Raw genomic sequence first — 14,575 nt, 5'->3', positions numbered from 1 at the left:
GACCGATTATGATTTTTCAACGCCGATACCGATTATTGGAGGACCCAAAAAAGCCGATACCGATTAAAATCGGCCGATTTAGATAGATAGTAATAATGACAATTACAACAATACTGAATGAACTTATTTTAACTTAATATAAATACATAAATAAAATCTATTTAGTCTCAAATAAATAATGAAACATGCTCAATTTGGTTTAAATAATGCAAAAACATAGTGTTGGAGAAGAAAGTAAAAGTGCAATATGTGCCATGTAAAAAAGCTAACGTGTAAGATCCTTGCTCAGAACATATGAAAGCTGGTGGTTCAATATTCCCAGTTAAGAAGTTTTAGGTTGTAGTTGTTATAGGAATTATGACGCGTCGACTATCTCTCTCTATACCATTTGCATTTCATATACCTTTGACTATTTTATGTTCTAATAGACACTTTAGTATTGCCAGCCTAATCTCAGGAGTTGATAGGCTTGAAGTCATAAACAGCGCTGTGCTTCAAGCATTGCTAAGAGCTGCTGGCAAACACAGTAAAGTTTGAATGAATGCTTACGAGCCTGCTGCTGCCTACCACTGCTCAGTCAGACTGCTCTATCAAATATTAAATCATAGACTTAATTATAATATAATAAACACACAGAAATAAGAGCCTTAGGTCATTAATATGGTCAAATCCGAAACTATCATTTTCGAAAACAAAACGTTTATTCTTTCAGTGAAATACGGAACCGTTACGTATTTATAGAACAGGTTGCATCCCTAAGTCTAAATATTGCTGTTATATTTCACAACATTCAATGTTATGTCATAACTATGTAGAATTCTGGAAAATTAAATCGCAACGAGCCAGAGAACCCAAACTGTTGCATATACCCTGACTCTGCTTGCACTGAACGTAAGAGAAGTGACACAATTTCCCTAGTTAAAAGAAATTCCTGTTAGCAGGCAATATTAACTAAATATGCAGGTATTAAACAATATACTTCTGTGTATTGATTTTAAGAAAGGAATTGATGTTTATGGTTAGGTACATTCGTGCAACGATTGTGCTTTTTTCGCAAATATGCTTTTGTTAAATCATCACCCGTTTGGCGAAGTAGGCTGTGATTCGATGATAAATTAACAGGCACCGCATTGATTATATGCAACGCAGGACAAGCTAGATAAACTAGTAATATCATCAACCATGTGTAGTTAACTAGTGAAGATTGATTGTTTTTTTATAAGATAAGTTTAATGCTAGCTAGCAACTTACCTTGGCTCCTTGCTGCACTCGCGAAACAGGTGGTCAGCCTGCCACGCAGGCTCCTCGTGGATTGCAATGTAATCGGCCATAATCAGCGTCCAAAAATGGCGATTACCGATTGTTATGAAAACTTGACAATCGGCCATGCCGATTAATTCGGTCGACCTCTACCTGACGTAGTGATCAGTCCAACAAGGCAACAGCAGAGAACGCATTCATTTCAGTAAGAGGACACAAAGACACATAAACCGCCTGTGTCAATAACTTCAGCTGTGTGATAAGCTGTCCGACAGAGGTGAACTAAGACAAAGTGACTTCTATACAAGTCAATATTTGTTTTTTGGGCCCTGCTGCTGCTGCTGCTGTGTACGTATACAGAGAGCAAGCCACACTAGGTGCCAAATGTACAGTAAGTCCACTACTAGAGTGCATAAATTACAGCCTGCCATAAAACTGCCCTGCTTAAACAAAGTTTGACAGATTCATACAGATACACAACAGCTTTTAAGAGATATTAGCAGCCCACAAAAGGGAAGCATAACTGAGAAGTTAATCAAAGCCAGACATGTGGGAGCTTTATTAAATACTAGCAAGAACTCAACCTCTTTCTGCCATCTAAAAAATTAAAAAGGGATTATTCACCATAGTCAAACTCAAATTCAACTGGGTGCATGAAAAAAAACAGGGATGTCCTGGGAACAGTAGAGGCAGATTGGGTGATCATTTATCCTAAATGATAACATCTAGCATGGCTCCCAGGAAGGTAGCGTCAGAGAGATGAAGGGCTGTGTGTACTCCTGATGGCATAGAAAACAGGCAGACTAACGATGCTGGCTAGAGCATCTTACTCCCAGCCGCTCCGGGAAGTGGGTGCTGGCTGACGACCAAGAGCAGCACAACTCCCATCTGAGCTGACGTTAAACACTCAGGAAGTCATCAACAACGGCCTCGCCCCAGAAAGCATTCCACTCTCCCCAAGTATGGCCTAATAACCTGGCTCACCCAACAGAACACCGGCACAGACCTTTACTTTACACACCCATCCATTTACAGTCTGTCTGGAACTGGGTATGAGGCTGCTGTCTATCACTGTGTTTCCACACCACATGCCCAGAGAGAGCTAATATAAAATACTTAATTTTGGAATACTTTGTTTCGTCATCGACTTACTTTGTGTCTGAACAGCCCAAGCAGCTGACCAGGTCTAAAAAAGAAATGGAAAAGAGCTCAAACTCAGTCACTGCTACAGACACAGACACACAGAATAGTGATCCCAAATACAGCTTCATGACTTACTGTTCTGAATATACACAATGAATCCAATAACAAACATTTACATTCCACAAAGACAAATCTTAATGAATCACAATCAGCTTCACTGTGACAAAATCACATACCAGATTTCGCTGCAATCCTTTAGACACATTTCTCATAAAATGTTCTTTCAAAGGGTTTGTGCAGTAAATATGTGAAAAGAATAAAAATGATAGATGTTCCAGTAGGCTGTCTGTAGTCCTCTCCAGCTTTGAAGGGAACAATATAGTACAGTTTCAATTATTTCCAGCTGACGATCTCTTGATTCTCTGATATTAAATCACACCCTTTAGATATTTTCATTGAGGGTTACAGTTGATGTTTGGTTCAGTGATATGGACAGTTAAGACATACATACATAAATACATGCACACACATACAGTACCAGTCAAAAGTTTGGACACATCTACTCATTAAAAGGGTTTCTTTATTTGTACTATTTTCTACGTTGTAAAATAATTGTGAAGACATCAAAAATATGAAAACACATATGGAATCATGTAGTAACCAAAAAAAGTGTTAAACAAATCAAAATATATTTTAGATTCTTCAAAGTAGCCCCCCTTTGCCTTGATGACAGCTTTGCACACTCTTGGCATTCTCTCAACCAGCTTCATGAGGATTGCTTTTCCAACGGAGTTCCCAAATATGCTGAGCACTTGTTGGCTGCTTTTCCTTCACTCTGTGGTCCAACTCATCCCAAACGATCTCAATTGGGTTGAGATCAGGTGATTGTGGAGGCCAGGTCATCTGATGCAGCACTCCATCACTCTCCTTGGTCAAATAGCCCTTAAAACAGCCTGGAGATGTGTTTTGGGTCATTGTCCTGTTGAAAAAGAAATTATAGTGGGACTAAGTGCAAACCAGATGGGATGGCGTATCGCTGCAGAATGCTGTGGTAGCCACGCTGGTTAATTCTAAATAAATCACAGACAGTGTCACCAGCAAAGCACCCCCACACCATCACAACTCCTCCTCCATGCTTCACGGTGGGAACCACACATGCCGAGATAATCCGTTCACCTACTCTGTGTCTCACAAAGACACGGCGGTTGTAACCAAAATTATCACATTTGGACTCATCAGTCCAAAGGACAGATTTCCACCGGTCTAATGTCCATTGCTCGTGTTTCTTGGCCTAAGCAAGTCTCTTATTATTATTATTATTATTATTATTATTATTAGTGTCCTTTAGTAGTGGTTTCTTTATAGCAATTCAACCATGTCTCCTCTGAACAGTGGATGTTGAGATGTGTCTGTTAACTCTGAAGCATTTATTTGGACTACAATTTCTGAGGCTGGTAACACTAATGAACTCTGCAGCAGAGGTAACTCTGGGTCTTCCTTTACTGTGGTGGTCCTCATGAGAGCCAGTTTCATCAAAGCACTTGATGGTTTTTGCAACTGCACTTGAAGAAACTTTAAAAGTTCTTGAAATTTCCCAGATTACTTTAAGACATGAAGGTCAGTCAAAGATGGACTGTCGTTTCTCTGTCGTTCTTGCCATAATATGGACTTGGTATTTTACCAAATATGGCTATCTTCTGTATATTACCCCCTACCATGTCACAACACAACTGATTGGCTCAAAACGCATTAAGAAGGAAAGAAATTCCACAAATTAACAAGGCACACCTGTTAATTTAAATGCATTCCAGGTGATTACCTCATGAAGTTCGTTGAGAGAATGCCAAGAGTGTGCAAAGCTGTCATCAAGGCCAAAATCTCAAATATAAAATATTTTGAATTGTTTAACACTTTTTTGGTTACTACATGATTCCATGTGTTATTTCATAGGTTTTGATGTCTTCACTATTATTCTACAATGTAGAAAATAGCAAAAATAAAGAAAAACTCTGGAATGAGTAGGCGTGTCCACATTTTTGACTGGTACTGTAGCTAATGAGATGATGGGTATTACTGGCACAATACAGTGGGAAACTGTGTGGCACAATAGTATACAATTTATGATTATAGGAAAGACATAATGAGCCATTAGACTTAATCTGAGAAGTGATGCAGGGTGAAAACAATGGTGACCTAGGGCACAGTGACAGACTGAGGGGGTTGATAACGTCTCCATGGGGCACTGCTGGAGCCCAAACACTGAATCAGAGGCCTATGATCCTTTGACATAATGCGACAGTGGGAAGGAAACAAGCTGAACAGATAAAGGGAACTCAGCTCTGACAGAGCGTGACATTTTTCCATTTCCACAGCTGTCCTAACGGGTGAGAAAACACATGCAAATAGAAGTTTCTGATAGGACTTAGTTTACTATTTTGTTAGGTCAAAGCTCGCTGAACAGAGTTCCACCTCCTTAGTGTGGGAGACTGTAGACAGTGGATATCTGTTGAAAATTACAAAGGTAAAGCAACCAACCACAAAATAAGGGAAAACAGATCATGCAAATTAGGACATCTAGAGCATCTACTTGTCTCTCACTATGGTGCTACTTGTTTATTATTAAGCAATAAGGCCCGAGGGGGTGTGGTATATGGCCAATATACCATGGCTAAGGGCTGTTCTTACCCACTAAGGAACTCGGAGTGCCTGGATACAGACCTTAGCCGTGGTTAGTTGGCCAAATACCACATACCTCCGAGGTACCTTACTGCTATTAGAAACTGGTTACCAACGCAGTAAATTATTTTTTTGTAATACCTGTAGTATACGGCCTAATATACCACATCTGTCAGCCAATCAGCATTCAGGGCTCGAACCACCCATTTTTTAATAAGAATTATTAGTTATGCACCTGTAACCCTAAAGTGACATTAACATGCAACTGATGGTTAATATGTGCACCCAGGAAAGAGATGGATAGACCTGGGAGATGAGCTATCCTTTTACTGGAACGCAGGCATCCCCCATGGAATTCAGGGCATGTTTGTCTGTATGCTAGTGAGCAAACAGAACCCTGTCAATTCAGCTCAGATCCACAGACAAGACAGAAAATATCCAGAGGCAGACAGAAGACTCCAGCTGTGCTCAATGGGGCTGATATCGCGGTAACTACTTTTGGAAAATATGAAAATTAGTGACAAATGTTGTGAAATCTTTGTCTCACAGCATGAAATTGCCTAAAATATATGTCAAACCTACATACTTCAAGGAAAAACATGAGTTTCCATTTACTACACATGACACCTATAAAACATAGTAGCTGTTTATTTGTGGCCCAGACTAGAACAGGTGGGTATTGTCTGTGAGAGAGAAGATATCACATCAGCCTAGAAGTCTGATCAAGTGGCCTCCTCTGCGTGGGACCAAAGAGCTGCCTGGCACAATCCTCCCCATCCCTCACTGGGGTAATGGGAGACATTCCTTGTGAGAACAGACTGTGCTCTCCATTGGGCTGCAGCCCCAGTGAGGGTAGCCTGCTGGGCTCCCAGTCCTGTGGGTAGTGGTGCGAGAGCCAGGCTCACAAATGGTGTGCTGTACCAAGAGCTGGGCAGCAGGAAACCTGGGCGAGCCAAAAGAGAAGAGGGGAGCTGACAGTGAGCTGGCCGGGACACACAGACTCAGATCACTTTACAGAGGGGAAAATGCAGCTGGCTGTTCCTCACCTGACCACCACATTCACAGCTGGCCCAGGTTGCTGAGGGATGTGTTTCAAATTTCAAAGAATATCAAAGGCCTGCATTAGGGAAAGGGAAATACCTAGTCAGTTCTCCAACAATGTGTTCAACTAAAATGCGTATTCCACATTTAACCCAACCCCTGTGAATCAGAGAAGTGCGGGGGGCTGCCTTAAATCGACATCCACGTCTTCGGCGCCCATGAAACAGTGGGTTAATTGCCTTGCTCAGGGGCAGAACGACAGATTTTTACCTTGTCAGCTCGGGGATTCGATCCAGCAACCTTCCAGTTACTGGCCCACTGCCATCACTGAACCGACTGAGGAAAGCAGAAAATAAAATAATGATTTATGGAAACGTTCACTACAAAAAGGTGAGGCAGAAAATGTGTATACAATTGGATCTAAAAGGAGAATACTCTATATTTTTGCTTGCTCCAAAACCAATAGATTGACATTATAAACAGGTGTCAATGGCCAGTTAGCAGGTGGTATTAGTTTGCACAAAGGTAACATTTACTTGTCAGTGAAGAACAATGGGGTTTTGGTTTGGAGAACAAACTGCCACCATGATCAACTACTGAGGAATACTAAGTAAGTGCCAAACAGAGGAAGTTGCTGTGTTAATGGCATCATGAATGGTCACCATGAAGCGGTATCCTCTAATGTGACGCACTTTAAAAGACATGGCAGGATGTGGCATCACATCAGACAGCATATCTGTTTGAAGACAGGTCAACAGCAGCTCTTTATAAAACTAATGAAAATGTTAAACTTTCAATAAAAAGCTCAATTAAAGAAATGCTCATTTTAGTCAGTTTTATGTTTTTAATTCGTTCCTTTTAACTTTTCATTTTGCACAAACAAACCACAAGGGGTTACAACCAATGAGTAAATATCATTCAGAGGAGCTTCTGTGAGAACATTGTCAGAATAGTAAGGCTAAGACAAGCGTTTAACATATATTAATAAATCTGATTCTTGATCCAGTCTGATTCTGCCATCTGTTCTGAAAGTCAGTGAGTCGGAACTTAGAACCTGTGTGATGGCTTACGGAACGCCACGAACATGAAGATGGAGCTTTGTAACAAAGACCAATATGCGTGGGATTGATAAAGAGGAGAGTGTAGGTTAACTGGATCTCTGTGAACAAATTGAACAAGTTCCCCAGAAGAGGGGCTCGAATTCCTGCAAAAATCTTTTCAGTATTGCAGGGTGGGAAAATGGAGCACAGGCTTTGAAATGGAGCGATGTTAATGAGCATTCACCTCCCTGCAGGAAAAGCTGATAAAAACCATGTGCTGTCATACTGACCTAGTATTCAGCATCTGGCAGAGTGGGGCCTGTGAGTGATGCTACCGTCTGGTGCTCCAGACAGTCAGAGTGACAGACTGCTTCTCTCCACACAAGCCAAATATTACAGTTCCCTCAATGTGGCCCCAAAAAGCCTTTAAAAAAGGTAGAGTTTTGCACTGAGTAACTGCAGTGTGTTTCACATTGGTGCATTACATTCATTCTTTATCTCTGACATCAGACTAAAGAGAGGAGAATATCTGGGGAAGGTTTATTATTTGACAGAAAGTCTTTATGACGAGCCAGCTTCTGACACATCCAGATGACGTTGTACGCAAAACAGCTACCTACTTTTGGAGCAAACCTGGAAAAACAATTGCTCCTTTCATGTCCAATTGTTCCAGTGCTGCAAAATGTTAAGATGCAAGATGTATTAAATGTATTCCACCTGGTTCAATGAAAGGATACATTCAGTTGTGTCCAACAGTTTCATATTGTTTTGAATTCAACCTTTCCATTCTCTGCTTACTGAATATTATGCTCAATAAACCTGTCGCTGATGAAGGGATCTGTATATAGAGCACATATGTTCTACTGTCATTAAAGCTACCTCACCAGAAGGAAACCAGTCCATTTCCTTCTGGTCATTCAGCATGCAATTCAGCACCCATGCCAGGGAACCGCCCACAAGCGCTAGTGTAAATAAGAATATCTCCAACTTCAGCAGATCTAGGGGACTTGGGTTCACCGCAGCATATTACCTCTTTAGTGAGTCAGATTGTGCCTCAAGGCTAAAAGTTGTCGAATGCTGGCTCATCTAGATGTGTGCACAGCATGCTAAATCTATCTATCCTCATATTTGGGTTTATTCGTTGGAATCTACTACAGAAGGATGAAGATAATGTTTTTAAAACCATCATGAGCCTACAGAGAGGGGGTCGTCCAGTCATCAAGCAATGTAAATGCATGCATTTTATGGTACCTCATACAGGAGGACAATGGGTAAACCATTTGAATTCAATCAATTTTGACAGGACCTCTTTTGATTTGAACTTAACCTTCCATACATATTTTCCCATTATAGAAATGGTCAGAAAGAGAAAGAGTGCTTCAAAAGATAAAGGTGCTCAAAGTTGATATTTTTTGCATACCCCACCATACTATTAGATATCCATGTCTTCATCACTGGAAATTATACAGTTGAAATGTATATCATTTAAAAGCTTGCAAACAGGGTTGTCAAACTGTTTAATAATTTCATTTTTTATGGGTTGTGCCCGCCATCGGTTGAGACACACAACATGCTCTTGAATACAGGGTGGGTGTCATGTTTTGGCTAATAAACATACTAAAATGGGAAAACAATGAAAAAAAAAATGACTTTCAAATGGTATCACAAAGATGGTCGGAGGTCCACAAATCAGACTACGTTGACTTAAAATGGTAACATCTGTTTTAAATTGTACTATCAATCCTCCATAGGAAACCTATTGAAATTTGAAATCATAGAATAGAGATTACCATTTAAGTTGACATTGGATGGTGCATGGATCGGCGGTCCTCTTTGTGGTAGTAATTAGAAGTAAACATTTCAATTCAAATTTCAACGGTGTACCAGTTAAATTGCAATTGTCTTAAGGGATAAGATTGATATTTCCATGATTTCCATGATCGGGCACAACACAAAAAATATCAGATGATGTAGGGTCTAAGAAATTATCAAATAGTTTGACAACCCCGTTCGTACGTTTTAAATTATATCAAACTAAACCGTTTATCTTTTCCAGTGATGAAGACATGGATGTCACATGGTATGGTGGGGTATGGAAAATGGGTCAAATCTGAGCACCTCTATCACCCGAATGTTTTGTCATTCAGGTACAAAAAGTAACTTTCTGACCACTTCTTCCATGGGCAAACATGTATGGAAAGTTTTGTTTAAATCAAAAGGGATACTGTCAAAAAGTGATTGAATTCATATGGATTTACCCCAATGGAAGATCACGTAAAATAGTTATTTTGGAACTCCTGTAATTGTAACATTGTTCTAATACAGTGCATTCGGAAAGTATTCAGACCCCTTGACTTTTTCCACTTTGTTACATTACAGCCTTTATACTAAAATGGATTCCATTTTTTTCTCATCAATCTACACACAACACCCCATAAAGACAAAGCGAAAACAGATTTAGACATTTTGGCAAATTTATTAAAAAACAGAAATACCTCATTTACATAAGTATTCAGACCATTTGCTATGAGACTCGAAGTTGACCTCAGGTGCATCCTGTTTCCATTGATCTTCCTTGAGATGTTTCTACAACTTGATTGGAGTCCACCTGTGGTAAATTCAATTGATTGGACATGATTTATAAAAAGGCACACTCCTGTCTATATAAAGGTCCCACAGTTGACAGTGCATGTCTGAGCAAAAACCAAGCCATGAGGTCGAAGGAATTGTCCTTAGAGCTCCGAAATAGGATTGTGTTGAGGCAAAGATCTGGGGAAGGGTACCAAAAAATGTCTGCAGCATTGGATGTCCCCAAGAACACAGTGGCCTATATCATTCTTAAATGGAAGATGTTTGGAACCACCAAGTCTCTTCCTAGAGCTGACCGCCCGGCCAAACTGAGCAATCGGGGGAGAAGGGCCTTGGTCAGGGAGGTGACCAAGAACTCGATGGTCAATTTGACAGAGCTCCAGAGTTCCTCTGTGGAGATGGGAGAACCTTCCAGAAGGACAACCATCTCTGCAGCACTCCACCAACCAGGCCTTTATGGTAGAGTGGCCAGACGGAAACCACTCCTCAGTAAAAAGCACATGAAGGCCACCTGGAGTTTGCCAAAAGGCACCTAAAGACTCTCAGACCATGAGAAATAAGATTCTCTTGTCTGATGAAACCAAGATTGAACTCTTTGGCCTTAATGCCAAGCGTCACGTCTGGAGGAAACCTGGCACCATCCCAATGGTGAAGCATGGTGGTGGCAGCATCATGCTGTGGGGATGTTTCTCAGCGACAGGGCCTGGGAAACTAGTCAGGATCGAGGGAAAGATGAATGGATCAAAGTACAGAGAGATCCTTGATGAAAACCTGCTCCAGAGCGCTAAGGACCTCAGACTGGGGCGGAGGTTCACCTTCCAACAGGACAACAACCCTAAGCACACAGCCAAAACAACACAGGAGTGGCTAAAGGTCTCAATGTCCTCGAGTGGCCCAGCCAGAGCTCGGACTTGAACATCTCTGGAGAGACCTGATAAAGGCTGTGCAGCGACACTCCCCATCCAACCTGACAGAGCTTGAGAGGATCTGCAGAAAAGAATGTGAGGAACTCCCCAAAAACAGGTGTGCCAAGCTTGTAGCGTCATACCCAAGAAGACTCGAATCTGTAATCGTTGCCAGTGATGCTTCAACAAAGTCCTGAGTAAAGGGTCTGAATACTTATGTAAATGTGATCTATTTTTTTTTGTATACATTTTCAAAATGTTCTAAAAACCTGTTTTTGCTTTGTCATTGTGGGGTATTGTGTGTAGATTGTTGAGGGAAAGAAAACAATTTAATCAATTTTAGAATAAGCCTGTAACGTAACAAAATGTGGAAAAAGTCAATGGGTCTGAATACTTTCCCGAATGCACTGTATAACTTTACGTTTTCAGCTCGACTGTTAGCCAAGGTACAGAGCTCAGTTACGTGGTACTGAGGGTTTGTTCCTTGTGGGAAACCAGATCTGCAGGCTCCATACACTGAGCACTGGGAGCAGAGCAGACTGCATAACAGGGTTGACCTGTTCTAGAGACAACACGTGCAATATGGACCTTCCTAACACCTTCCTAATGTTTTGTACACTGTGTATATACTGTCATTACCAACCCTGCCCTATGTACATATCCCACGTGTTGTCTCTCTAGAGCAGGTCAACCCTGTTATGCAGTCTGCTCTGCTCCCAGTGCTCAGTGTATGGAGCCTGTAGATCTGGTTTCCCACAAGGAAAAAACCCTCAGTACCACGTAACTGAGTTCTGTACCCCTCCCCCCGTCCCGTTTTGCCCTCAGAACAGCCTCAATTTACCGGGGCATGGACTTCACAAGGTGTCGAAAGCATTCCACAGGGATGCTGGCCCATATTGACTCCAATATTTCCCACAGTTGTGTCGAGTTGGCTGGATGTCCTTTTGGTGGTGGACCATTCTTGATACACACGGGAAACTGTTGATTGTGAAGAACCCAGCAGCGTTGCAGTTCTTGACACACTCAAACCGGTGCGCCTGGCACCTACTGACATACTCCGTTCAAAGGCACTTAAATCTTTTGTCTTTCCCATTCACTCTCTGAATTGCACACATACACAATCCATGTCTAAGTTGTCTCAAGGCTTAAAAATCCTTCTTTAACCTGTCTTCTCACCTTCATATAAACTGATTTAAGTGGATTTAACAAGTGACATCAATAAGGGATCATAGCTTTCACCTGGATTCGAATGGTTAGTCTATGTCATGGAAAGAGCAGGTGTTCCTAATGTTTTGTACACTCAGTGTACAGTACATGACATTACAAGTCAAGCAAAGTCATTCAGTGGATTTGGGCAATTCAAGCAGAACAAATGATTAAAAAAAAGAAGATTTCACCTTTAATTAAATCAAAATACTGCAGTTGACTTGTTGGATTCAATAAACAGTACTTTCACAGTGGGATATCTGCCACAATGGCAATGGCCTCATGAACTGTGATCTAAACACAAAGGAAGAGGCCACGCAACAGGGACAACTTTCTCCATAACTCTCACCGGTACGCTTAAACTGCTGGGATGACATTCAGTAAGCAGGAGAAACCGGTCTCCATGTGGATAACACACAGGCTGCTCTCTGTTTCCTCTTCCATGACCAACCTGTTTTATTCAAAGTAGGGCCGTGCCAACACTGTACCTAGGAAGTGGGAGCTGCATGTGACTGTCCGTCAGTATAGGTGGTTGCTATAGGGACTGTATCTTAAGGCCACTTTTCTTTCACAACACCCCCCCCCCCCCCCCAGATGTATACTTTTGTAGACAACAATTAAAAATGAAAAGTTTTTTTCCCATTATGCAATATTGGCTTAGTTGTGAGCAGTGTGACCCAGCTGTATCAGAGAGAGTAAACAAACAAGTTTAACAACAAACAGGGCAGACTGTTTCCACAGGGCCCTCTAGATCTCAAGAGATCCAATTTTCATCTTTAGCATGTCTCACTAAGGCTTTGGTATCAGATACACACTGTTGTCCAAAACATTTTATTGGTTTAATGTTTTACTAATATATATATATATATATATATATATATATATATATATATATATATATATATATATATATATATATATATATATATATATATATATATATATATATTACACACAATTCTGCTCAGTTAGAGAGGGAGGGCAAGAGAGAGTGTGAGAGAGAACTTTTCTCACAAACATATGGTAGGTAGGTTACTACTCAAATAGGAGAGGGAAAATAGTGGATTGGATTGTTGTTGCATTCTTATCAACATTCCATACAACCTGCTAGATCGGATTGAGACTAGAAGACTTCGGCATTTAGACCACGTTGTTCTTTGAATTTAACTTTACACTGTAGTAAAACAAAACCTCATGATTTCAATTCCTGTCTACTTAAATATATAACTCCGTGAAATAGGCACTCATACATCTCGCTATGTTATTATTCTCTATGACAATAAATACCATAAAGGCTTTTGGTTGCAAAAATAGGCAACTTCACATTAGCCTGTAAAAATGATCCTTGCAGCACCTCAGTAGACTATGACTCATGACGAGATTACCTTGTTGAACGACTAGTTAAACATTTCTTAAAATATTCTGGTGACAATTTACAGGATGCAATTTCAACCTTATTTTACAATTTAGACAAATGATATACACTGTCCCCTTGCATTTAACATTTAATCTGTGAAATAGGAATATGCTGATTTTGCGATTTATAAAAATGTTGACATGATATTTAACGTCATAGTGTCACGAATCCATCAGACCTCCATATATTTAAAAATCTATAAATAACTTCCACGTCCCTTTCAAGAAGAGACATTATCGTGTTCCTTCATATCCATATAACATGTTATCCAGAAAAAAATGGTCTGTAAAAGCTAAGTTATCTTACCATTCTCTCTCCTTCCCCAGACAGTTACAATGTATCCTTGTATTCCGTATTGAACAGGGGCTATCTCAGTAGTCGTCTATTACTAAAAAATGTAAAACGTTGTTGTTTTTGCAGTTGGCCAGCTAAGAAAACAAACAAGACAAAGTCAAAATAAACAATAGGATCGCAGACGCCTTCCAAGCAAGAACGCACAGATTCTCCTCAGGACCAGCTTCCTCTGTCCATTCTGTAGCTATAGTCTAAACATAAATCGACATAGGAATTGAACTCGGGCTCCCGAATGCTGCTGTTGTATGTTTGAGCGGTGAAGTTAAACTTCGAGGCTGGTAGCTGACTGAACAGCCTTACCAAACAATCCATAAATGGAAAATTCGTCTTTAGCCCTCAGCCAATAGGAGAGGGGTCTGGAATCGTCACTCCAGAGGGAATCACACCAGATAATTTTGGGTACGTTGGAGAACGCATTTGCTGTGGCTAAAAATTATAGCGCAATCAAATCAGACAAAGAAGAGTTTTGAATTTAATAAGAATTTATTCTGAAAGAGGACCATATTGTACAAGCATTATACACGGTATGATACATTTAGATCACTCATGGGATAGCTTTTACAAGTTTTTCTTTCCTTCTAAATTGAGCAGAAAATGTTTCATGTTCCTTTGATATTGCCATTCTGTTTATTTTTAATCCTGAAAAACTCCCCATTCTTTAACGATTAAAAGCATACTCATAACATCATGTAGCCACCACTATGCTTGAAAATGTGGAGAGTGGTACAATTGAGGACAAAAAGTTATTTGCTTGGCCAAATTTTTTGCAGTATTACTTTAGAGCCTTGTTGCAAACAGGATGCATGTTTTGGAATATAACAAGCTTCCTTCTTGTCACTGTCTATTAGGTTAGTATTGTGAAGTAACTACAATGTTGTTGAGCCATCCTCAGTTTTCTCCTATCACAGCCATTAACTCTGTAACTGTTTTAAAGTCACCATTGG

General features: G+C 40.4%; 1 protein-coding gene and 1 long non-coding RNA gene across 3 annotated transcripts in view; both read right to left on the bottom strand.

Moving 5' to 3' along the window:
- Nucleotides 1-13,919, bottom strand: part of LOC115203092 (unconventional myosin-Ie) — a 59,140-nt gene extending 45,221 nt beyond the window's left edge. For both annotated transcript variants that reach the window (XM_029767454.1, XM_029767455.1), the window contains exon 1: nucleotides 13,584-13,919. In XM_029767454.1, coding sequence (XP_029623314.1) covers nucleotides 13,584-13,586 — 3 coding nt within the window. In that variant the 5' untranslated portion in view covers nucleotides 13,587-13,919. The remainder of the gene's footprint in view (nucleotides 1-13,583) is intronic.
- On the bottom strand, nucleotides 5,204-6,298 carry LOC115203094 (uncharacterized). Its single transcript, XR_003880114.1, has 2 exons — nucleotides 6,126-6,298; nucleotides 5,204-6,022 (listed from the first exon to the last, which is right to left on the bottom strand). It is a non-coding gene; the product is annotated as an uncharacterized LOC115203094 (long non-coding RNA).
- Nucleotides 13,920-14,575: the final 656 nt, after the last annotated feature.

The sequence above is a fragment of the Salmo trutta genome, chromosome 12 (genome assembly GCF_901001165.1).
Source record: "Salmo trutta chromosome 12, fSalTru1.1, whole genome shotgun sequence".
Classification (NCBI taxonomy): domain Eukaryota; kingdom Metazoa; phylum Chordata; class Actinopteri; order Salmoniformes; family Salmonidae; genus Salmo; species Salmo trutta.
This window is presented reverse-complemented; position numbering and strand designations above follow the sequence as displayed.